We start from the raw sequence: 27,671 nt of genomic DNA on the forward strand, positions 1-27,671 counted from the left end.
TTACTGGACGACCATTCCACAGCCGGTTCATTCCTTTTCGACCCAAATTATTGTTAGTGTATCAAAGATGTATCTTATAAATCACTATAATTAAATAAATAAATAAATACTTTGTTATTTTTTTTAGTAATTTATTCCTCAAGTTCATCTATTATTTAGTGTAGTTTCTTTTTTGTTTCATTCGCACTGTGATAACGCAAATGTATCTGTAAAATTTGTAAATTGCTGAAAGTGTAAATTAATAGATAAATAAATAAATATTTTAAATACTCACAAGCCAAAAAACAATTAATTTAAACATTACATCATTTTTATTAACTTAAATAAAATCCTGTATTTACATTAATTCACATAATAATAAAAATCAAAAATCATTTTTTTTTTATGTATTTACTCTGCACGATAATCACTTAATTTTTATCAAGTAATTACACTTTCAAAATCTCCATTTAAATAATAATAATTTTTGAAAATAATTAAGTACACGTATTTATATCATTAACTTTTTTTTTAAATACACAACAAAATATAGCTAATGAAAAAAAAAAATACAAGTACAAAATTAATACAAAAAAATAATTAATAATTAATACAATCATACATTTTCTAGTAATAAATATTTAAATGCAATATTTCTTTGGCTTCTTTTTAAAGATTAGTTTAATTACAATTAATCATTAGTTTAATATTTTTCATTCTTTTAATAATTAACACTTTTAAATACTTAAGAGGTAATATTTAATATTTAATTACTTTTTTTTCTAATTTACTGAGTTAATTTTATTTAAGTTTAGTTTTTTTTTGTTAGAGTCGTTTATTATAATTACTTTTTTTATATATTTTGCTTAATTATTTATATATATTTTTATATCGTCGTATATAACATCCACTTGATTCGATGAATGATACTTCACGTTGTCTCGTCGTCCCTGTGTGCATGCAACAAATTAATTTAAATCTATTATTTTTTTAAATTCAAAAATTTTTTACTAAAATTCAAATTTACATGCATCAAATTTCAAAGTAAAAAAAAAATTATATTGGCTCTATCATACAATCGAATTGATTCAATTGCACTAGATTTATTTTAAAAATTTATATAATAATTTTGACTAATATTTTATTTTTTTTATTTACTCTGTTTTTAAAAAAATTTTTTTTCTGATTCTGTAAAAAGGAATTAGTGATCTAATAATAATTAAAAAATTATACTACGGAAAATTTTTTCTTCCATGGCTTCAAAGTTTTGAAGTTCTTCTGATTCAACACAATTTTAATTTTAATGAAAATTACAAACATCAAAAAATTTTTTAAATTCAAATCCTGAAGTTAACAGACAATTAAAAATTTCAGGATTTTTTTTTCAAAAAATCAATAAAAAAAAAAAAACTAAAAATATGCACCTGTAGAAAATTTAAAAAACTAGAGGTGCAATTTTTCAAAATATTTATTTTTTAATAATTCATCGTTTAAAAAAAAATCAAATTACTAGACGTCTGTTAACTGCAGTACAAAAATTTAAATTATCAGTCTTCGCTTAATTTAAAAAAATTTGATTATTTATTATTATAATTATTAATCCATAGGTAAAAATAATCATGCGCATACTAATATTAATGATCATGCAAAATGTGAGTGCACAGAAAAAGAATGTGATGAAAAATCAGGAAAAGAAAATAAATAAAACGAAATTTAAAAAGATTTATCATGCAATTTAATATAAAAATACATTTAAAATAAATAATAATAAAAACTAATAATTAAATAAATACATACATACTTCAATTTGTTATTTATTATTAATTATAATATAAATATTAAATATATCAATTAAAGGGAAAGCTAAAAAATGTTTAATTAAAATTTTTCCGACATTTTATTTCTGCCTTTTTAGCTTCATAAGATTTATAATAATTATTATACATATACATATATAATAATTATTAACCATCAATATATATATTATCCACATATATTACAGCTTTATATACAAGGATTTCCTATACACTAAATGTTTTATATTTTATTAATCAACTTTTTATTATTTTTATCTCAATTTCACTCATCATTTAATTCTACTTTTTTTTTTTATTTAATTTCTATTCTAACAGTCGTCCATTCACTCTCGATTAAATAATTAACTAATCTATTAATTAATTAATTCCTTTAACGTTTCTTAATTATTTAGTATAAATTTCAAATGTATAAATAATTTATAAATTGGGAGACTGCTTCGAAGACTTAAATTTTAATTAATTAAAAAAATTAATCTTTCAATTAATCATCTACTAATTAATTAATTAATTAATCAATTAATTTTAATTACAAATTAATTAAAAATTTCTATTGCGACTAGTGTTTTTTAAAATTAATAATTAGAGATAATTGTAATTAATTGTCAAAGTTTATTAGTTTTGATTATCATTTTATGTTAATTAATTTAAATAAAATTAATTGTTTTGTAACAAAAATAAATCAAAATTAATAATTAATGTTTAATTATTTAATTAAATTTATAAGTATCAACTATTTAATTTTTCATTGAGTCATATATTTATATATTTTATAAATTATTAATAATAATAATTTATTATAAATAATTGTTTTTTTAATTAATTGGTACATAAATCTAATTAGCAATTCACTTAAATAATAATTTAAAAATTGATAAGTTACTAGTTTTTAATAATAATTATTATAATTATAATTATGATAATAATATGCGTAATACTGCAACAAAGTTGTAAACAATTATTATAAAATACTACGTCACTAAACTTAATTATTTCTTTCATTTAAATCTCAGTTCAAATATCCGTTCAATGCAAGAGCACTAGGATTATTTTATATATTTATTATATTGTATATTATATATATATTGTATATCATATATGTGTTCATCAGTACTATCACTGTTAAATAAAACTTAAATAGTTGTGATGGAAATAAATTTAAAAAATTTTGGACGTAACTTTGTAGAAAAAAGAAATTTATTTTACATTTAAATTCAAATTCAAATTTAAATATTTTTAGAAATTTACGAGATAAAAACCCAATTATTAAGGTACCAATTACTGACATTTTTAAAATTCTATTATTCATATTTTTCATAAAATAGATGAAAGTTTTTATATTGATTTTCATATATTTAGAGAAGATGACCCTGAAGTAGACAATCAACAATTTTTGAATTTTTTTTTTCCAATGCAAATTTAAAAAAAAAAAAAACTAAAAATATGCACATTTAGAGAATGAAAAAAACTACAAGTGCAATTTTTTTAAATATTTTTTTTTATTATTTATCGTTTTGAAAAGAAATTAAAAAATTGAGACGTCAGCTAACTTGTGACTGTGAATGTAGCAGACGAGTCAAATTTCAAATTACAAATAAACGAATTAAACAATTAAATGTATAAAAATAAAAAAAATGCACATACTCATTTTCAAATTCTATAAATGTGTATTTTTTAAATTTTATTCGATTTTTATCTAATTTCAGTATCATAGAGAAGTGGTAGAAGAGAACGATCTGTGATATTTTTATAAATTTACTGGGCACTAAATTTTGAATACTTTTATTTTGTGGCTCTATTTAACTGAACTGAAATTAGAGAATTAAAGAATTTTAATTAAAATATTTAATTATGATGAATTTTAATAATAAAATTTAATTTCAAACCCGGTATCACTCGTCAGATTTTTATTGCATTTTCCTGGTGAGAAATAAATATATAAATGATTTACTAAAATTTATATATAATTTATAATTTTACTGATATTTAAAAAATTTTTTATATTAATATTCAATTTATGTATTCAAGAAGATCCTCAAACAATACTCCCATCCCCCCACTTTTTAAAAAATTCAATTAAAATTTTCAGTCGTCGATTCCACTGTTTGAATCTTCTCAGGGATTAGAAGTCATGCCAATAATTGGTAAATTTATTTTAATTAAAAAGTAAAATATTTAATTGCCGGTAAAAAGTATTGACTCACTTGATAGAGGCACCGAATAAAAAAAGTAAACTGCGTGAAAAAAATTAATCTATTGATATAATTATAAATTTCCAAGTCCTACATAGTTTTTATGGTGTAAATAATTGGGCCTTTTTACTTGCTAATTATAATTGTAAGGTAATTTAGTATATAATTATTTTATTTTATATTTTTTTCTTCAACAATCGGTATAGTTTCCCTTAAAATTTTTTACTTATGTCCATAACAGTAAGTTTTATTTTTTTTAGTGTCAACTTATGGTTGGTTTAAATTCTTACCTGACAGTCGCTTAATTTTTTATTATTTTTTAATAATTACCATACTACTCATTAATATCAATAACTTTATAACTATTATGCTAAAATAAAAATAGATAATAAATTAATTTCTGCGGGAAAGCTCAGTCTTAAATTTATTTGAATGTAAAATTACGAGTTCTGTCAGATGGAAAAATTAAATTTTACTGTGTAATTTAAAATTTCATATTTTTAATTGACATTTTACCCTTCGTAGTATGGAAAGGACTCAGTTTTTCATGACTTTATGTATGGGATCATTTGGTTACAATATTTGTGAGGACTGATAATGATATCAGCTCTGATGACTGGAAAAATAAAATTATACTATCAGTAACTGTAATTGTTTGCGTGAAATCGTTAGGCAATAAATTAAATAATTGCTGATTTAAACAGGGTGGCCACAAAGAAATGATTTCAAAATTCCCTGATATTTCCCGGTTTTCCAGTATAGTTTTTCACATTTTTCCCTGATTTAGAAATTTATTCGTATCATTTAGATATTCAAAGTTTTTATTATATTTTCATTTTTAATAATTAAATTTGATAATTAAAGCATGCGAGAAACAAGAAAAAATGGCAATAAAATAAATTGATATTGCATACTTTTCATTATTCGATGTTAAAAATGTATAAGTTAAAATATTTAATAAGAAATTTTATGATTTAAATAAATTCAAAATACACTGGTTACAAAAATTAAGGGATATTCAAAAAATTTCAAATTTTTTAGTAATTTTCAACAGTTTGTAACTCGAAGGAAAATGGTCGTACAATAAAAACAAAAAGTCAAACTGTAGCTTCAAGTGTCTAGTTTTCTGATCTGGTCTTTAAATTTTTTTATTATGCACGGTTCCGTAAATTTCTTTTTCGATAGTTTTCTTAGAATTACTCCGGAATCGCACATAATAAAAAAATTTAAAGACCAGATCAGAAAACTAGACACTTGAAGCTACAATTTGCCTTTTTTGTTTTTGTCGTATGACCATTTTCCTTCGAGTTACAATCTGTTGAAAATCACTTTAAAATTTGAAATTTTTTTAATATCCCTTATTTTATAACTAGTGTATAATTTAAAATTTTTTAAATTTTGAACTGTTATAATTTAATTCCCGGATACTTTTCGAAATTCCCTGAAATTTCCATGATATTTTCCGGTTGCATTAAATTCCCTGATAATTCCCGGTTTTCCCGGTTCGTGGCCATCCTGTCAAATAAAAATATATGTTTTTTTTTTTAACTTTCTTTAAATTTTAAAAAGAAAATTATAAATATGGATCTGAGTTGAGTTAAAATTTATAAAATACAACAAATCGATAAAAAAAAAATCGTTAAGATTAATCCTGAGGTAAAATTAATTCAAGTTTTAAATTAACAAAAATTATCATCAATTTTTCTAATGACCTGTCACTTGATCAAACTAAAAATAAAATCTATAATATTTAATAGTCATTTTTTTTCTTAAGGGAAGACAACTTAAGAGATTGTAAATACGCTAGGTGGTCAGTTATTTTTAAAAATTACCAGGTCATTAAATTGCCTATCAAACTGCCATTTAAATGCCAGCATATGTTCAATTATTGGATCCAACTGAACAGTAAAAATTTATTTTCACGTTTCCGCGCCACTATTTAAAATTTTAAAAACTTATTTATCAAAGCATCGTAATTATCTAATACTTTGCGCAGTAAATAAATAAAACTGAGTTTTTCCCGCCTGTAAAATGAAATTTAAATAAAAAATTTTAAAGTTCATTTAATAAATTTAGTTAATTTTTTTTTTTTATTTTAAAAAATTAAATTTTTAATATTTTAATATTACAAAATTTTTTATAATAAATTTTTATAATTAAATTCAAATAAATTTACCGCCAATTTATCAACACAATTATATTCTATGTAACTAAAATTTTTAATAGATCTAAATAACGAAAATTTTAATTAAAAAACTTAATTATTTACAAACAATTAAATTTAAAAAAATAAAATTTAAAAACCTGAACTAGATAAATATTCAATTTAAAAATTAATGAGTAGTAATAATTAATTTTTTTTAATTTACCGGCTACTTTTTCTTAATTATAAAACATATAAAGATATAAACTACATGTTCACATACTTCCGAGTTGTTTGAACTTTATTTCTTTGGCCTTAATAATATAATTAATACCAATTACTATATTAATTAATCACTAATTAATAAAATATTAATATTAATTAATAAATTTACTGGACTGGCTGATTATTAATCTTTGAAATTAAATAATAATAATAATTAATAATTAAACAACTCGAGAGTCTTAAGATGCAGTTGAGATTAAAGTTAATTATAAAAAATTTAATGACAGATACTTATCACTTCTAATTGACACGTGGCATTACATTTAGAGTAAAGTAAACATTAAATAATATGTATGTATAGATATTAGGGGTGTGCGAATCGGGTTCGAATAATTTGAATTTTTGAAAAATTTGTAACTTTTTGAATTATTCGAAAGTATTTGAATTATTTTTAACTTTTCAAATTTCTTGATTTAAATCGGAAAATTCTAATCAGGATTCAAATATTAAATTTTTATTAAAATTTAACTCAAAATTATTTTTTCGTAGATTTGTGTCTGAGTTCTTTTCATATCTCTGACAAAAATTTGAATTATAGAAAAAAATATAAAAATTTTAAGTCTTCAATAAAAATTTTGGATTATTTGTAAATTTACAAAAATTTCGAATTATTTTTAAGTTCGAACATTCGCACACATCTAATTGATTTATTTAAAATTTAAATAAAGAAAGAAATATAAAGAAGACAGTAATCATAATAATAATTTAATATAAAAAATAATATATATATATATATGTATATTAGGGTGATCCAAAAAATAAGAAACTTTTTTATTTTTCTTCCAAACAGGTTCAAAGGTTTTATTTAGATATAAAAAGACGCCTGTAAAAATTAGAGCTCTTAATATTAACATTAAGAGGTTCCTCATCGCACTTTTCTATTTTCCATAAGAATAAGATGGGAAAAATTTTTTTTACGTCTTCTGATTTTTATAAGTAGCTAACGATGCGTCATAGGAATAATTGGCAGGCATATTTTTGTAGGGAATTGAATGCTCTACAAAAAAAGATTCTTATCATTTTTTGAGGAATCTATTTGTTCAAAAGTTATTTGAGGTTGAAGTCGAAATCATATTAAATTTTGAGATTTTCTACTTTTCCGGCGAAACTATTAGACTTATTACAAAATATCATCAGACCTTTTTTGTAGACAATTTTATTCCCTAAAAGTTATTTCGAATAAAGTTTTTTCGAATTCTGCATTGTTTTCTAGTTATTTTTATTTTAATGTCAAGCTCTTAAAATGGATCAGAAGACTATTTTTTTATGAGCATGACATTAAAATAAAAATAACTAGAATACAATGCGGAATTCGAAAAAACTTTATGAGAAATAACTTTTAGGGAATAAAATTGTCTACAAAAAAGGTCTGATGATATTTTGTAATAAGTCTGATAGTTTCGCCGGAAAAGTAGAAAATCTCAAAATTTAAAATGAATTTGACTTCAACCTCAAATAACTTTTGAACAAATAGATTCCTCAAAAAATGATAAGAATCTTTTTTTGTAGAACATTCAATTCCTTACAAAAATATGCCTGCCATTTATTCCTATGACGCATCGTTAGCTACTTATAAAAATCAGAAGACGTAAAAAAAATTTTTTCCATGTTATTCTTATGGGAAATAGAAAAGTGCGATGAGGAACCTCTTAATGTTAATATTAAAAGCTCTAATTTTCACAGGCGTCTTTTTTTATCTAAATGAAACTTTTGAACCTGTTTGGAAGAAAAAAAAAATTATTTGTTATTTTTTGGATCACCCTAATGTATATATATGTCTATTATATAAGAATAAGAAACATTGATCATACAACATCAGATCTAATATATAATAAATACAGTTAGAGTCGAAAATATGAAAAGCATGAGTTTTTACCTCGTACCAAAATTAAATAATAATTAAAAAAAAAGTTGATTATTTTTTTTAAATCATACAGGATTTTTTTTGAGTAAAAAAAAATTGTCAAAAATTGTCACTAAAGTGAATTTATAAATTAATGGATTAAAAAAAAATCTTAAAAATATTTTACCAGGGAAAATTTTAAATTTTACACTTCGAGATGTGTAATTTTTGAAAATTCCAAACTAAGTTTAATAATTTTTGAAACTTGGCTTTAAATTTACTTTTACTTACAGTAAAGAAATTTTTTAAGAATTCGGTTTCAAAAAATTACAAGTTAATTTTTTGATTCGTTAAAAAATTTGAAACAAAATTTTGGGATCGTGTTTTACAAAAATTAATATAGGGTTTAAAAAATCCTAAGTCTAGTATTTTTAACCAAAAATTTTTTGAAGTAAAAAAAAAATTCCCAAATTTAAAAATCCACCATAGTGATAATTTAAAAAATATATTTTTACAAGGGTTGTTAATAAATAAATGGTTAACAATAAAATACATAAGCCAAAGCTATAATAAATTTAGTAATAGTACAAGGTATTAATTTATAATAATAAATTATTAATTTTCGTGTTGTAAAGTTTACTAAACATTTAGACCAGCACCATGTCGTATACGTTTTTTGTTCAAAAACAATAAATCAATAGCTTGTAGTAACACACTATTAATTTACAAAACGTTATTAAATACAAATAACAATTAACTTATCAATTGTTAATTTAATTTAAATTTAAATCTTAAACATTTAAACACTTTCGTTAAAATTTTATCGAAAAACAGCTTTAGCTTTAGTTTTAGTAAAAGTTTTTTTTTTCTAACAATTTTTAGTGATGACAGTTTTTGCTTTTCTACTGAGTATTTTTTTTGAGTTAATTTATGAGTTAAACATAACAAAGAACCAACACCATATCTTTTCAGCGTGTGTAATTATTTAATTACTTCGATAAATAATTAAATTATTTAACGTTTTAAAATTTGTGCGGTACTTTAAATTCAAAATAAATGCTGATAAATATTTAAGTAAATATTGAATTATTTTTTGGTTTTGCTGGTAATTATTGTTACATTACACAGGCTGAAAAGACACCCATGACTCGTCAACCGATATCACCGCCGTAGTCCTGACCATTCAGCAGATTACGATTGTAAATGGCGGCTCTGTAACTATACCTATTTGTTGGTGGACGATCTGGAACAGGTGGTGGTACCACACCGAGTTCTGGGTTCAGTAATGCACCACCTACACCTTCGTCGACTTCACCGATGCTGCTTTCTACTAATGAAGGCTCCACTTCTGTGAACGCCAGTCGCGATCGTAATAAATACGAATATGTTTTGTATCTTTTTAACTGTTAACAAAAAAAATAATTATATTATTCACTTATGTTTTTACTACTGTCGGGTAATTTAATTTTTTTTTTTTTTGATTAAATATACATCAGAAAATATTTTAATAAGCAAAGAAAATCCTAAAATTTAAGTTCAATATCTCACAAAATGAGCTGGCGCATGGAGAAGGGTGGGAGGGGGAGACTTTCTCATTTAAAATGCATAGGGAAAATTTTTATTTAAATTTTGTTGGAAACTAAATTCCCGACAAAAAAAGTTCATTAGTGAGAATTGCTAAAAGTTATAGAGAGCGAAACTTTCACTGTAAAAAATCGGGAGTGAATTCTGATTTTATTTAAATTCGAATTTACTCCATCACTTGGAGTTTCGGAGTTTAAAAAAAAATCACTCCGCATACGGAGTAAATTTATCTTTCGAGCGGAGTAGCCTGGGTTTTATTTAAATCTGCATTTCGATTCGGTTATAATATGCAAATAAACTCCACTTCGAAGTAAATTTTCATTCCGAGGAGTAAATATCAACAGTCATCTGCTCCGCATTCACTCCGCAAATTTTTTACAGTGTAGTATACAATTTAATTATAATATAGTCGACTATCCGTCATAGTATTGGTCTAGGGTAAATTTTCCTTGTAATTTCGCACGTCAATTGACGTCAAAAATAATATAGTGAATTTTCCGGTAAATTTGTTATAAAATAATATTCTGGACAATAGAAAATATACAAGCACTTATAGTTGTAAGTAAACTTCAAGTCGTATCGTAAAAAATTTCCGGTGTATTTTTTAAAAAATAATTTTCTGGACAGAATAAAATCGGCGGGTTTAATTAAATTTAAAAAATGTTTGTCAATTTTTTGCTGGTCAATTGACGTCAATTATCTGACAACTTCTACGCCTTACATTATTAACTTTGTATAATTATACATATACTGAGCAACAAATTAATTGTGTCGAAAAGGCTCAACGTAAATTTTGCAAAAGCTTACATTACTTTTTGCGACTTGAGAACTCTAACAGTATCAGCGACATTTACCACCTATTCAAGATCTTTAGTTTAAGGAGTCGTAGACAATTGGCCGACCTGTCTTTCTTTTTTAAACTAATTAATGGGCTGGTAGATCCCCCTGAAATCCTGGCTAATTTTGGCTTTATTTGCTCAAGAACTGACTTGAGAACTAGGAGGATATTATCGGCTGATAAGTCGGGTAAAAATTATGTGTATCATGGACCAAAAAACAGAATCGCTAGACTGGTGAACCAATTTTCTACTGATATCAACTTTTTTGATGGATCCCTTTCCTCTTTCTCGTCGGCGGCGAAAAAGATTATATGTACTATTTGATTCTACCTGGCTCTGAGTAATAATACTTATACAAGCAATATGGTGCAATATGATTTTTCTTTTATTTTAAATCTAATTTAAAATGATTATATTTTTTTTTTGTATATTGCCGATTGGCGTAAATAAATAAATAAAATAAATAAATATTCATAAAACCTCATAATGAAGATAAGCGTCTTTTTCTTTATAATTTTGTACAGTAAGAGCTTTAGCTCCCCGTTCAGGAGGATGTCGCCGATGTTCCTCTAGCTCTGCTTCTAGTCTACTAACTCTTTCTTCATGGTCCCTTAATTGTTCTCGCTAAAAAAATACCAAATAATAATTATAAATTATTTAAAAATAAAAAAATAACAATAATCTATTCAGACTAAAATGTAATTTTAATTAAAATTATTAATTATAATTAAGAGCGTAGGCACTGCAATTAGGATAATAAACCGGGCGTGTTCAGTGTCTTGTATGTCTGTGTATAAATGTTGTTATTAAATATATATAATTGTATATAATTTATTATTTATTTAAAATTAATATTTCGCACTTTGTCGAATGAGTTTTCATGCATCTCCGATACGAACTTATACGAGAGATTGCCTCAGTGTGTGGAGGAATGCTTGAAAATAGAAGACAAAATCAAAATCGATTATTCAAATAAAATTTAACGTCATTTTTTATTTTTAAAAAAATATTGATTGTAATTAAGATTAAGTTTTAAATAAAAATTTTGTGGATAAAGATAAATATATAATGATAATAATAATGATAATAATAATAATAATAATAAATAAATAGGGATTGGATTAATTGACGATGCTTACAGGCGTCAATTTGGTGTGACTGCAGGGAAGCAAAGGCCGCTGAAACTTTCGTTGAGAACCTACCGCTCCGGCAAGAGGTTGACATGAAAAACTCGCGCACACAAAATTTATTGTGTCTATCCACGATTGAAGCTCCTTTGAATCGCTAATAACATATAAGAAATATATATATTAAATTAAAATTAAAATTAATTTTTGGGAATTAAGTAACAGTTTCATTAAGGGAACCCAAGTAGCACACCTGGCTTTGTGACATCTATAAGATGGCAGTTTTAAGGCTGTCTTTTGACCTATCAAGGCAGCACAGAGACAACTTTAAGATGTCTTTTAACAGGATAAGACAAATTTTTTTTGTCCCAAAGTCACCTTTTTTGGTAGAAATACGACATGCAAATGTTGGTTGCGGAAACTGAGAAAATTTGTGTTGTTTTTCCTGTCTTATGTCAACTAAAAAGTCATTTAGATTTTAAGTCTTTTCAGGAGATATTTTTTCGGTGACATAAATTTCTGATCGTTTTATCAACATATTGGTGCCTTATCGATGTCAAAAATTTGCCTAAAAACTGATATCTTATAGATGTCACAAAGCCAAGTGTGCTCTTTGGGCACCAACATGTTGACAAAACGATCAAAAATTTATGTCACCGAAAAAATATCTACTTAAAAGACTTGACACAAGTAACGACAAAAATTAAATTACAAATAGTGGGAAAATACGTCATCTAAATGACTTTTTAATTGACATAAGACAGGAAAAACAACACAAATTTTCTCTGTCTCCGTAACTAATATTTGCATGTCTTATTTATACAAAAAGAGGTGACTGAGACAAAAAAAAATTTGTCATCCTTTTAAAAGACGGGAATTCTCAGGCAGTACCCCCTCCCCCCCTCCACAATTTTTAAAAATATTCAATGACTCATATCATGACAGTATCAAAATTTTATTAATTAATTGAAAAAAGGACAACGCAGTTACAATTTCACATAGATATAGATTTAAAAAAAATAACCCACAGTTGTTGTCAATTAGGAGATGAACAAAATTTGGAAAATAAATTCCAGTAAAATCTTTGTCAAAATTCTACATAATTTCAAATTTTTTTACCGACTTTTGTTTTAATCCTAATTGATGTCAACTGTAAGTAATTTAAAAAAAAAAAAAATGCCCTCAAATTTTTTAGGAATATAAAATAAAATGATTAATTTTGGAGCCCTGGTTTAAAAACTAGACGTCTCGTGGATGGAAACCAGCATTACTTTAATCAATTTTATTCCGAAGCTTTAAAAACGTTTTATTTCTTTATTTGGTATATTTATTTATTTAAAATTCTACTAAGTACAAGATATAAAATAAAATAAGCGTAATTTACCTAGTTTGGAAGAGATATTCCGCCTGGTCGGCAGTCTGGAGCCTGAAAACATGTTGCTTCTTCGTATAATCCGAGGCTTTAGTTGCAAGTGCATGATGAATTCGTACTGCGTTATGCAAGCTGTCGTTACGGAAACCGTGCTCGTCTTTGTGTAAATAAAGTACGAGTTCTCGTAAGGTACAGTAATACATTTTCCATCCTCGTTTACCAAATGGAGCTGTAGTAAAAAAATACATAAATCATTACTTGCTATTTACTCACTAGTTTTATTTTTAATTTATGCATTGAAAGAAAACATTTAGCAATTTTTTAAATTGACAATAATAAAAAAAAAAAATTTTTATAAAAAATAAATTAAATGCTTAGTTCATTTTTTTTTATACCCGAGCTAGAAATTTATTTTTAAATAAAATTAAATTTATTTCTTAGTAAAAAAAATTTGAATCCACAATTTTAATAAAAACGAGCAACCTGCAGTCACTACGTGACTGCCCAACTATCATTACTAAATTTATAAAGACGCAGAAAAAAAGGATTTCTTGCCGCAACAAAATTTTAATTTGCACCAAGAAATTTTATGCAGTATCAATGAAATACAAAAATTGTCTTGGGGCGAGAAAAGATTTTTTTGGTCAAGAAATAATTCCTTGCACCAAGTAATTTTTTCTAGTTCTAAATAAATTTTTGTTTTCAATTCACAATGCAAAAAATTTATTGGGGTAAGTAAAAATTTTTTTTAGGCGAGTAAAGATTTTTTTCTGCCCTCCGGCCGGAAAGTGGCAACTTTCGGGCCGCTGCCCTAAACGAAGTTGCAACTTTCCGGCTTCGTCGAGCAGAAAAATAGTATACGCACCTTGGCCAGTAAAAAAGAAAGCCTCAGACCACATGTTTGTCAGCCTCGGCTTCGCCTCGGCCAACAATTACATGTGCTCTGAGACTTTTCTTATTTTACGGGCCTAGGTATGTAATATACTATTGTGTCAATGAATCCTTTTTTTTCTGTGCACACTTTTTTGGCTTTGAGAAGCTTCCTAAAACCAAAAGGGAGTAGAAAAATCTGTCATTTTGGAATAAGTAACGCGATATAAATAATATAGCTGTATATTCAGAGACATTCAGTCATATTTAGTGACAGAATAATTAAAGTATTAATTTATTTAAAGAAAATAAATACGATCGTCTTTTTTCTCGCGTAATTTAAATGTAATTTGAATGATATAGATAAATCTATTTATTTGAATACTTGGCAATGAAAAAGAGTTTAAACTATGAAAAGGCACAAATTCAAGTCAAGACCTTTCTAATGATACCAATTTCAATAACATTAACTAATTCTATCATATAGATATGACGGAAACAAAATTTTCCTTATTCTTTTAATAATATAGATAATTTATTTTTAAAATTTTTAAGTATTTCCTGAATTTGATTTTTCTTGATATTTATTTATTAATATTAAACGCCAATCGGCTATATACAACTGGTTACAAAATAAATAGTAATAAATATAAGGAAAACTATGATTTAAAAGGCAAAACAAATTCAATTATAATTCAACTTTGACTTTTTGACTGAGAAAAGAAAAAACTTGACTAGTTATTTAAGAGATTTTTAATATTTAAGTGAAAAACTGATAAAGATCCACCAAAAAATCGGTGTCACGACTAAATATTTGACCCTAAATATCTAACGTCATAATATCTAAGAAATATTAGATCTAATCCAAAAATATCTTGTACCATAATAGAATTAAAACCTGATCTAAAACCAAAAACGATGATCGTTGATTAAAATATTTTGTCATTAGATCTTTTGTCGTCAGATATTTTAAATTAGATATTTTGAATTAGTTATTTAGTCATGTAACCAAAAAATCGATGTCCGAATTGAACTCGTTGACTAGTTTAGCCATTCTATTGTACGGTCTATTAATTACGTAGTTTTTGTTAGATCTTAGCGTGTTAATTATTCGATTGCTTCTGAGATATTGTTTATTACAGACTATACTAAAGCTTCCTAGTATATCAGGTGAATCAATCAATCTATTGATGATTTTATAGAAGAAGATCAGGTCAGTTATTTGTCTTCGATATTATTATTTTTTTTTTTAATAAATAAAAATTTTTTTTTTATTCTTAAGAACTTAAAATAATTTTCGAGTAAAAAAAAAATGAATAATTACTTTTTTTTCCATTAGCATCGTAACAGCATTTGCGCATAACGTATCCTTTTTTGAATTCCGTTGCACCAGAAACGTTTGGCACATCAAGGAATGGATTACCAGAAGCTGATGTAGCAGGTCCGTCACCTGATTGGATTACTTGGGATGCTAATTCATCACCATCGTCATCCCTAATTTATTTTTACAATATTTTGTTATTAATTACATATTTTATTACATCATCAGTTGATTTAAATTTTAAAAAAATAGAATGAGTATATTTATAGATATTTCTTTTTAAAATTTCATATTGTGTAATGAAGAGCACACTTACAGAGCCCATTCAAGTGGATAAGATTTAATCGCTGTGTAAAGTTGTTTAAGCACCTCTCGGGGAAAGTTATCGCCGTCATTTAGCTCGGAGAGATTCTCTATAAATTGTGAACACGACATTTTTCTACCCATATTTTGACCATGTAAATCTGTATTGAGCAGCATTATCGCACATGTTAAAGTATGAACAGCATCTAAAAATAAATAATAATAATTTTATGGATACTTCAGAAATTGTGTCAGATATAAAGTTCAATATCCCGAGTAAGAATTTAAAGTAAAGTAGACTTTTATAAATTCCATACTACAATAAGTCATTTATACAAAACGGTAGTTGATGACTGCTACTACTCACGATCGGTAAATTTTTTTGACGAGTCTCTAAATGCATTCACGAAGTAAATTTTAGTGGAAATGGAAAATAGAGTGAAAACTGCGTCCAATAATTAAACTCTGTGACTGTTTATTGGAATGGTCGTTAAAAATTAAATTTTCTCAGACGCCCAATAAAAAGCTTCTTTTTAGTAAAAAAATACACGGGGACTTTGGTTTTTTTTTTTTTAAGTAAAAAGAACACGTGTCTCAGGACGACCAAAGTTCATTTTCCGATACAATCGCGGTTTTTTTTAAATATCTCATGAAATATGCAGATTAAAGGAAAAAACCATAGGAACAATTTTGTAGGAAATTAAATTCTTGACAAAAAAGGTCATGATCATTTTTTTTATAAAATGTGTATTTACGAAGATATTTTAAAAAAACTTTTTTAGATCCTATCAAGTGAGTGTTTAAAGTCTTGCGAATGTTAAAAATAACATAAATACACATTTTATAAAAAAAATGAACATGACCTTTTTTGTCAAGAATTCAATTTCCTACAAAATTGTTCCTATGGTTTTTTCCTTTAATCTGCATATTTCATGAGATATTTAAAAAAAACCGCGATTGTATCGGAAAATGAACTTTGATCGTTCTGAGGCACGTGTTATTTTTTCTTAAATAGAAAAGACCAAATTCCCCACGTTTTTTTTTCACTAAAAAGAAGCTTTTTATGGGACGTGAATGAATATTGTAAAATTTTTGACATTACGGAAAGCATCAAATAAATAATAGAGGAGTTGACGCGATATCAAAAGACGGGTTCGATTCTCGAACTAAACCACAGTTATTTTTTCTGTTTCTTTCTATTGTGACATTGAATTTACTCACAAAAAAAAAATAATAATTCAATTTATTGAAAATTAAGTTATTTTTTGAAGTACGATACTAATTACTTCCAAAGGTTTTCAAATAGTAACTGAATAAAATGTCACAGACTGAATTAAAATAAAAAATTTAGATAACAGTTTAAATTTAAATGCCCTACATATTAAATGACCGGGTGATGGTTATTATACGTACTAATTATTATAAAATTATATAAGTTACCTTGGGAATTAAAAGAGCCAGGATTACAGTCAATATATCTCTTTGAAAAATGTACAAGTACTCGTTCTCTCTCCTGAGTCTCACCCGTTAACGAGAATTGAGCGAGAAACTTTCTTAGCGCCACGTCCAGCGTGTCTCCTTCAAAATTAAAGTACCTCAAATATTCTTCGGCAACAGCTCGAGAAAAGTCGTTGCTAAAATAGAAAGATACATATTGTTTAATTCAAAAAATAAAACGTGTCATTCATTTTTTTAATACAGTAAAAAATATTTCGTCAATGGGCTAAAAAATTCGTATGAATTTAGCACACGTTCTTGAAATTTTAAAGATTTTCAAAGACAATTGTCTTGGAAATTTTATTAATTTTACATGAGTATCAATTTTTCATAATTAAAAAAACTTTAATTAGTTTTTGATAATCGTGAGTTTATTAAAGTCTCGCTATGAAATTTCTCGTATTCAGAAATTAAAATTCAGGTTTTTCAACTAACTTTCAGTTTCAAAATTAATATTATTTAAAGTTCGTTGATTAGTGGACAGTAAAAAAAATTATTCAAATTAAATAAACTAATATCCGGAGTAAATGCGGAGCAGATGACTGCTTATTTATTTAATCCCCTCGGAGTGAAATTCACTTCGAGTTTATTTTAATACTAAAACTCCAAATCGGAGTGAATTACAGATTTACTTTTTTTTTAAAGCTTTTGAACTCCGAGTGACAAAGTGAATTCGGATTTAAATAAAAATTATTATTCCGAATTCACTCCCACCCTAATAGCCAAGGTTGCTTCCCGTGTAAAAATAAATTCGTTCCAAAAAGATTCCAAAAAAGTTCCGCATGTGGAACTCCTAAACATGAGGCATTAGAACTTCGAATGGAACTTTTTTGGAACGTTAGTAATTTTGATAGTAAAAAAAAAGTTTTTATGTGCAAATTTAGAGTAAAAAAAGGACGCTCTTGAAAATTTTTTGGAATTTTATATGGGCATTCCAAAAAAGTTCCATAATCACCACTTTTGACCTTTTCGGAAGCTAAAAAAGACGTTCCAAAAACATTCCAAAGTACCACTTTTAACTTTTTTATAAACTAAAAAAGACGTTCTAAAAACATTCAAAAATGGCTACTTTTGAATTTTTTATAGAACTAAAAAAAAACGTCTATAAAAAATTCCAAAAAAGTTCCAAGAACGTCCTTTTTTTACTCTAAATTTGCTCATAAAAACTTTTTTTTTTACCATCAAAGTTACTAGCGTTCCAAAAAAGTTCTATTCGGTCCTAATCTGTTTCATGCTTAGAAGTTCCATATGCGGAACTTTTTTGGATTTTTTTTACACGAGTTAGCAAAAGATAACTTTTAAATTTTCCGTAAAATTTCGCTAGTAAGTTTCAAGCAAATTGAATTCCAAATTTCCATGCAATTTGACAGCAAGTATTCGTCAACTTTTATAAATCTGTTTTTTGACTTCAATATAAAGGTAAAATACTGTAGACATTGTCGAAAAATTAACCGAACATTTTTTTTTTAATTTTTGCTATAAATTTGTCATCAAATTCCGGCAGCAGATTTCGGTTAAATTTTCAAACTGCCATTAACTTTCGGATAAAATGGCTATTAGGGCAATTTTTTACAGTGTATGAGTAAATTTTGACGAAAATTTTAAACCGTAAATTTAAAGAATTTAAAAAAAACGATTTATAAATACTTTTTGCTAAGATGCCTTGAAACATCAGACTTCTTGAACCCATCAAGCGAATACAGTCTCTTGGCAAGTCTAACAGCCGAGGGTAAATCAACAGCCTTAGGGCTGTAATGAAAGCTATGGAGGCTCTCAATATCACTTTCTTCATCCGCTGACTGCGGTGGCGATTGTCCACTTTGTTTTTGTTCCTCGTACAAATAATTGACAGCTTCTCTGTCGTCGTCATTGTCTTTTAATTCCTACCAAAGATAAATATTTTAATTAAAAAAAAAAAAAAATAAATAAATAACAACAAAATAATTCCAGAGATCCGTCATTTTTTTAAAATTAAAAACAACAAAATATAACTTGTAATTTTTCAATCACGATTAAATTACAGGCGGAATTAATTACAGTCTCCAATAATTTTTACAAGGATAACTAATTTTAAACCACACGTCATTCGTTTGATATATTTATATATACTCGTATGAAAAGACCATATACTGTCGAAAATATATAAAAAAATATATGGTAAATAACTGAACATATATGGCGGCAAAATTATTAATATTGATTAATATATGATTTATACGTTTAATATTATAATAATCCATATCATTTATAATATATGTGATTATATACATGTGATATTGTATCAAAAATTACATGTCCGCTTTATATATTAATTTATAACGTAAAATATATGTTTCATCTTATAAATTAATTTATAACTTCAATATTATTATAATCCATATGTAGTTTTATATTTGTGCAAATATATATGAACATATATCTATATAAATATATATTTACATACATTTATACAAATATATGTGAACATATATTTATATAATTATACATTTACATGTATAAATATTATATGTCAGTCATATAATTAAATCATATATCTTATCATATAACTTAAAGTATAGTATAAAATATTATAAGCAATATTTATAAGTTAGCATGTAAAAAAATATATTACCGATATATATGTTGCAAATTATAAAGACATAATATTTCGGCAAAATTTTGTATATGGCTCCATATATGACTTCTTATAATTCCATATAATTTATCATATATTTTGAATTATACTGAAGCTCATATATTGCTTTTCATCCGGATAAATAAATATATGAATAGCAATTTTATTTAAAAAAAACTGGTAATTTAACTGACGGATCTCTTGATAAATTCCCCAGAAAAGTGACAAGCAGTGGACTGGGAACAGAGAAGGGAGAGACGGAGCTACAAGACGGATAAAAAATTACGCAGGTTTCTAAGGACAATGGACGTCAGGAAAATACCTGGTAACCACAGAATTCAGCGTTGGTTGAACTCACGCTGGAAAGCGGCCGTTGGTCGTTACCACCTGAGCTTCTTCGTCGATTTTGCCTCGGACTTCCGGCTGTATTATTATTATTACTATTTCTATTATTAGAATTATCCTTATCAGGACCTTTAACTTGTATAACAATACGATGATCACTCGTGTCTTGATTATAACCAGTTTTAATTCGCCTCTGTGGCGGTTCACTAGCAAGAATTGTTGAATCACTATCACTTGGATCACTAACCATCATAATATCACGTGCACTGAGTATATCCATTGTCTCTTCATCATTGTAATCTGGACTTGACATATTACTGATAGCTTCCGATTGACTTAGATCACCATTTGTCGGATGATATCCACCCCCACCACCACTACTTCCACCACCACCAGCACCAGCACCTCCACTGCCGCTGCCGGCAATGTTTGAACAATTATTGACATTATTTGAATCAGTCATCATCATCATTGGCAAACTATTTATCAAGTGCTGTTGTGTTCCCGGTGTTAATGTACCGGCATTATTACTAGAGCCGCCAATACAATTTGGATTTACGGTATTCGTACAAGAATTACTACCGGGTAATGGAAACCTGCGTGATCCAGAATTAGAAGACATGACAGATGATGATACTGATGTTGGTGATGCAGGTGATAAAGAACGTTGGGGACTTGTATCTTCTGTTGACGATGAATTACTTCCTGTTGATGACGACGATGACTGAGAACTGCTGCCATTTTGACAGCACGAGGTCCGCTCAGATGCCGAGGGTGAACTTACTGGTGCATTGTAAGTCCACACTATTCGTTCACTCGATACACCTTGACCACTGTCTGGTCTTGTGTCTAACAAAGTATTTAAACTAGACGTTACGTCGTCGTCGATATCGATATCAACTGCGCTCATCGACGGGTCCTTTTGAAACTGTAAGTGATCCTCGGAACGCGACGTTCTGACGAATCCGCTGGAGTAACCGAAACTTGATATCGCTGACTTTGAGTCTTGCATGCAGTGCGAGTGCTGGTGATGTGTACCAGCTACGTCGCGCTTTATTAAACCAACTGGGGATGTGTTTGCAGAATTAGAACCGCCGCTGTTGATGCCGCCGCCACCACCACCACCACCGCCTCCACTGACGGCATTGGATGTTGTGTTGTTCTTGTTGTAGTTACGGTTGTGGCCCATCATCTCGTTGGGACTCGTTGGTACGGAGTTGTGATGGTGATGGTGATGATGATTGTTGTGATGATGATTGTGGTGATGATGCCGATGGATGTAGTGATTGTTGTACCTCAGTGAATCAACTTTTTTCTGATACTTTGGCAGTAGTCCTGAGCTCTGTTGTGTGCGTGATAAATTTAACATCAAATCGCCTGTCATCATGTAGGCTTCGAACCTGATAATTTATTTTGAGAAATTAATAAGGCAGTTGCACAGTAGAAATATTGTGTTTCTGTGTTAAAAACGGTCGGTGTTAAATTTTTTGTGGGGATTCTTTAGTGTTAAATTGAGACATTTTACTGGGTTACTTTGAAATTTTAAATGGATCTACTATTCAACAGTTTAAAAGTGTTACTTGGTACGAAAATTAAAATTATCAACATTTATTAAGTGTTACTTTAAAATAAACACAAAATTTATGGTAAAAAGTAAATCGATAGTTGCGGAAAAATTATTAGAAAAATGAAAGTGAAATGGACATTTTATAAATGTCAATTTAACTGAAAAATTTTTTTTATTAATATATTTAATTTACCATTTATTAAAAGCTGGAATTTTTATCATACTAATAAAAAATATTTAGTTATAATTTCGAATTATTTAATGTAATGTTAAAATTATTTTTTCGCTAAATAAAAATGTGTTTTTGTTTTTTTTAAATAAATTAATTGATTTACTATTTGCAACTGCTATTAAATATTACGTGATTTTTTTTAAATCTTGGCTCTAATAAAAAGATTGTTTACTATCAATCAATAGTTTAATGTTAAATAATAATTGTTGTGACTGTTGATAATCTCAAAATAATATATAAATTATCTTTACTGAATATCCATCCTACAAAAATAAAGTGTAAAAGTTAACATTTTTTTTGTGTCACCACTGACATTTAAAAAGTGTTAAATTAACTTCTCGTATTACCCGAATTTTGTGCTGAGATTTTAACACAAATTTAGTGTTTGAATCTAACTCAATTAGTCTGTGTTAAAAAATAACACAAGTATAGTGTGGACCGTTTTTAACACACAGATAATTGTTGATTTCAACACAATATTTTTTACTATGTAAAAAAATAAAATATAAAAGTTAACATTTTTTTTGTGTCGCCACTGACATTCAAAAAGTGTTAAATTAACTTTTCGTATTACCCGAATTTTGTGCTGAGATTTTAACAAAAATTTTGTGTTTGAATTCAACCCAAATAGTCTGTATTAAAAAATAACACAAGTATTGTGTGAATCGTTTTTAACACACAGATTAGGTTGATTTTAACACAATATTTTTTACTATGTACAAAAATGAAATGTATAAGTTAACATTTTTTTTGTGTTGCTACTAAAATTAAAGTGTTAAATAAACTTCTCGTATTACCCGAATTTCGCGTTGAGATTTTAACCCAAATTTTGTGTTTAAATTCAAACCAAATTGTGTTAAAAAATAACACAAGTATAGTGTAGACCGTTTTTAACACACAGATTACATTGACTCTGTGTAAGTAATTAGTAAAATTATTACCTTGGTGTATTTTTTTGTTTAGTAAATTTTTCACCAGACAAAGGCTCCCACTGGGCTCGTTCCTCCTCTTTGAAGCTGTCGGCTGATGGAAGAAGTGCCTCAAACTCTGATGAGCCCGAGGCGTCACTGTACGATCCATTACTTCTTTTAGCATACTGATTAACACTTTCAACTGATGGTAATGAATTATCTGATGAATTATTATCAAATATACAATTTACTGATTTAATATTATTTTTATCCTCACAGTTGCCCAATGTCTTGGTAGCTAATGAATTTGTCGTTGTGTTATTATGGGAATTTTTATCGACACCCACAACTCGGGACGGGCAACTGTTTGTTGACAGCTCGGCCTCGCAAATTCCCTGTCCCGGTGACAGCAGTCGCTTCACGTGCGCTTTTATTGCCGGATCTGCAAGTTAATAATGACTTTAAGATGAGCCTTCAAGTATGTGACCTAAATAACGTCACATTATGCTAAATAAAAATATAAATTATTAATATAAACTTAAAAAATATATGAGTAATAAAAAATTTTATTTTTTAACTCGGCTAAAATTTATTTTACACAGAAAAAAAAGATTTTTTGATACGAGTAAAAATTTTTTTTATAAAAAATTAAAAAGAAAAATTTTCTGAAGGCGAGAAAAATTTTTTTTCTGTGTAAAAAATTCATATAAACTATTTCTAGTAAATCTATTTTGCGCGCCATTTTTATAGATAAGAAAAAAACATGTTTTACTTTACGATAATTTGTAGATAAATAAATATATATTTTTATATGAAAAAGTATTTTAAAAAAATTGTATTTATTTAAATTGACGATTGAAATAAAAAAAATTAGTGACGAGTGATTTTATCTATAAAAATTTATCATCAATTTATAAAGATTTTTTTTATCAGTGTCTGCTATCACAGCTGCCAGATTTAACAGTTTTAATTTTAAAATAATAGAATCAATCATTTTTATAATACGATACAAAAAAATTGAAATTTTTAAAAATGGTTTCGTTACTAAGAAATTTTAAATTATAAATTTGGTCTCTATATGAACCAGTGACGTATAAAAAAAAATTTATAAACATAAAATGTATGATTAATATTTAAAATTAATCTTTAGTAATTTATATAAATATATATGACATCACTTTTATATATCAACAATTTAAAATTCAAATTTTTAATTTTCCATTAAAAAAAAAAAATTAACTCACTTCCATTTTACAAAAACGACCGTGATTTTAAAAATTAAAACGACAACTGAAATAAAATATGAAATATTTCATTGCTGACAATCTATCGATTTATTAATAGCAAATCGATGTAAAATATGAATCACATAATACACATATGTTCACCAGTTAAATAAAGAAAAATAATATAATTCTCTTTACATCTCTTACACGCACACTCTTACTCAATATACAATCCCATCTCTTCCCTCTTTTCTCTTTCATATCAGTCTGTCTACGTCAACTTATCTCATCCCACGTGTCTCTCAAAACGTGTGTATTTCTATAGAGAACAACCAACCTTATCATTATTCTGAATGAAAGCCTACAACAGATTCCTCTATCTACTGATAAAATTTAAATAAATTCTCAGTGTCACGCCGAGCTTTTAAAATTATTTTTACTTTTATTTATTTATTTATTACTCGATACTTAACTGACAAAAATAAACCTCAATTAACATGGTGACCACAGATTTTTGAAACCGAAATTCCCTGACTTTTCCAGGTGTTCCAGTAAAATAATTAAAAAATTCCCTGACCATATGCAGTAATATTAAATAATTGGAAATATTTATTTAATTCAAAATAAAATGGTACAAGTCAGTTCAATAAATAATCAATCATTGTCGTTAAATGAAACTTTATTTTATTATTTGTCAACGTTCATAGGTTTTTTTTATTTATTAAATGAATTATTTTTTATTTTTTATTTAAAATCTGTGTTTTTATATAACTTACTCTATAATAAAATATAAATAAACTTTTCATTTTCACTATAATAAATTTCATAAATAAGAACGTTTTATAGAATATCAATAAAATATTAATCAAGTACGCGAATAATAAATATAGTGAAACTTATTAGTTCAATACTTGTGTATACTTTTAATGTTTTTGGTTTTTTAACTTGTCAATGTGGATGTTAATAGCTGAAGATCCTGACGATTGGTTTCTACTAAGACTTTTTTTTTCTAACAGCCTTTTAAATTCAAACTGCTTCATTTTTTCACTATTGGAATAAATTTCTACTAATTTTTTTTCAAGATGATTTTACAATCTTGTTCGCGCCCGCCACTTTTTGAACAGTTTCGACAGAAAAAAAATTTATCGAATTTTTTCAGTCAAAAGAAAAGAAAGTTAAAATTTTTCCAGCTTTGTGACGAAATTCCCTGACTTTTCCCTGATTTTTCCAGTATATTTATAATTCTCTGGCATTTCCAGAATTTCCAGGAATGTGGCCACCATGATTATTATATATTTGTAAATGATATTTTTTTTTTTTAAATAAAATTCACTTATTTGGATAATGAGATTTAAATTATTGTTTATTTTACGGTCTGTAAATTTTATCGTTCTACTATTGTATTATGAAGATCAATATATGAAATTGCCGTCCATATCAGGAGTTTTGGCGCCCCACCCAATAGCAAGAAATGTTTGAAAGCAACTTTATACATGCATACATAGATAGATATATGTGTGAACATGTTGTATATTATGTTAACTCGCTGAGTTTGGGTAACCAGGGCAAATGTGTCAGTTACATTACATTCAATATATAGAGAATAACATATAAACTACTATATATGTAGTATCTATGATAATATGACAATATACTATTCCGATTTAATATTTACTAACAATATCTATCTACATATCCATAATATATATATATATATATATATATATATGGACATAATGGAGACGGTATTAAAGGTCAAATAAAAGTGTCATCTAGAGCAAAAGGCAAATGTACAGATGAGATATAATATGCAGTGAGACGTAATATAGTCAGCAAGAGTAAAATTATTATAAAAGGGAGTAAAAAGATATTATTTTTTATGAGTTTATATAAAATGACAATGGATAAATTGGATATACATTTATTATTACTATACACAGCATAATAATAATAATAATAATAATAATAATGATAATAGTAGCAGTAATAATAACAATAATACTAATAATAATATTAATACTACTACTAATAATAATAGTGGTAATAATAATAATAATAATAATGATAATAGTAGCAGTAATAATAACAATAATACTAATAATAATATTAATACTACTACTAATAATAATAGTGGTAATAATAATAATAATAATACTAATAATACTAATAATAATACTAATACTACTACTACTACTACTACTGATGCTACGACTAATAATAATAATAATAATACTAATAATAATACTAATAATAATACTAATACTACTACTACTACTGATGCTACGACTAATAATACTAATAATAATAATAATAATAATACGAACAATAACAACAATAATGATAATAATAGTGGTAATAATAATAATAATACTACTACTAATAGTAATAACAATAATGATAATAATAATAATCATAGTATCAATAACAATAATACTAATGTATTATTTATTAATTTAGCAAAAGCTATTCTACATAATTCTTAAAATTTTGAAAATTTCCGAAATTTTTTTATATTATTATTCATTTTAAATTACCAATGTACGAAAATTTAATTTCATATCATTTTTTATTTTTATTTCAAAAATTTTAACCCGATTTTCACTTCCTAACTCATTATTTTAACTATTATTAATCCATTTGAATCCCTTATGAACAATCAACGTCTGCTGTATTATAATAATAATAATAATTTGTATGTACAATAATTACTAACCGTGAAATTGTTAATTTAAACCATATTTGAAATTATTGCACCGGAAATGTAATAAATATACAAGTGATCATACCGACGCTTTTATCAGTCAATTATTAAAATAATTATTTGTAATCATTAATCCAATCAATAAATTAAATAAAATATCGGAGTAAATATTTAATTTAATTTTTCACTAAATTATAATTAATACCATAAATTAATTATTTAATAATTAAATATTGACTTTAAAATAATTTATAATTCAAAAACTACATTATTTTACTAATAATTAATTTGAATAAAAATACTCACCCCTTCGAAGTTTCAGGGTAACGGGATCGGAGGAGAGTCGAAGACATTTGAGCACTGCAATTAATAAAACATAATTAATTAATGAATTAATTAATAACTTGAATAAAATATAGTAAATTTTTATAAGCGTAGTGTTGGGACGAACGCACGATTGTAGACTGGGTGTGGAACCAAACTCACGACGTAGCTTTAGTTTAGATTTCTCTTTACTTTATTCTCGTTATCGTTTTTCTCTTTCTCACTTTACACTGTCTTGCTTTAAATACTTATAGTACAGTACTTGCTTGTGTTTACTCTACTCTACTGTACAGACTACAACTACACTACTCTCAATACATGATAATAATAATAATAATAATAGTGTACTCGTATTATATATATGTACAGTGAACATATCCTGTCTCATTCGTTCGCGGTCTCGCGGTTTTAGTCGCTCACACTACGGCGATATCTACACAACTAAAGGAATAACTCGACGGACTTGTATTGGATTGGAGTATAGTAGAGATGATGATACAGAAGAGCCAGCACCAGAAAATCATGTGCAGTAATGTATGTAACTGCAGTCACGGCTGCAGACTAGACACGTACGAATTCTCT

General features: G+C 26.4%; 1 protein-coding gene across 5 annotated transcripts in view; it reads right to left on the reverse strand.

Annotated features, from left to right (window-relative positions):
* Positions 1-605: 605 nt before the first annotated feature.
* The window catches only part of LOC130671876 (PH and SEC7 domain-containing protein), a 73,082-nt gene continuing 46,016 nt past the window's right edge, over positions 606-27,671 (reverse strand). For 2 of the 5 annotated variants that reach the window (XM_057475989.1, XM_057475991.1), the window contains exons 3-13: positions 27,072-27,125; positions 22,869-23,280; positions 20,106-21,528; positions 18,817-19,052; positions 17,113-17,306; positions 15,686-15,878; positions 15,373-15,542; positions 13,191-13,407; positions 11,819-11,963; positions 11,160-11,303; positions 8,941-9,659 (exon numbers count right to left, since the gene is read on the reverse strand). In XM_057475989.1, coding sequence (XP_057331972.1) covers positions 9,408-9,659; positions 11,160-11,303; positions 11,819-11,963; positions 13,191-13,407; positions 15,373-15,542; positions 15,686-15,878; positions 17,113-17,306; positions 18,817-19,052; positions 20,106-21,528; positions 22,869-23,280; positions 27,072-27,125 — 3,440 coding nt within the window. In that variant the 3' untranslated portion in view covers positions 8,941-9,407. Of the gene's footprint in view, positions 930-8,940; positions 9,660-11,159; positions 11,304-11,818; positions 11,964-13,190; positions 13,408-15,372; positions 15,543-15,685; positions 15,879-17,112; positions 17,307-18,816; positions 19,053-20,105; positions 21,529-22,868; positions 23,281-27,071; positions 27,126-27,671 lie in introns of those variants that run through there. The other 3 variants (XM_057475992.1, XM_057475993.1, XM_057475990.1) reach the window with 3 other exon arrangements.

The sequence above is a fragment of the Microplitis mediator genome, chromosome 7 (genome assembly GCF_029852145.1).
Source record: "Microplitis mediator isolate UGA2020A chromosome 7, iyMicMedi2.1, whole genome shotgun sequence".
Lineage (NCBI taxonomy): Eukaryota > Metazoa > Arthropoda > Insecta > Hymenoptera > Braconidae > Microplitis > Microplitis mediator.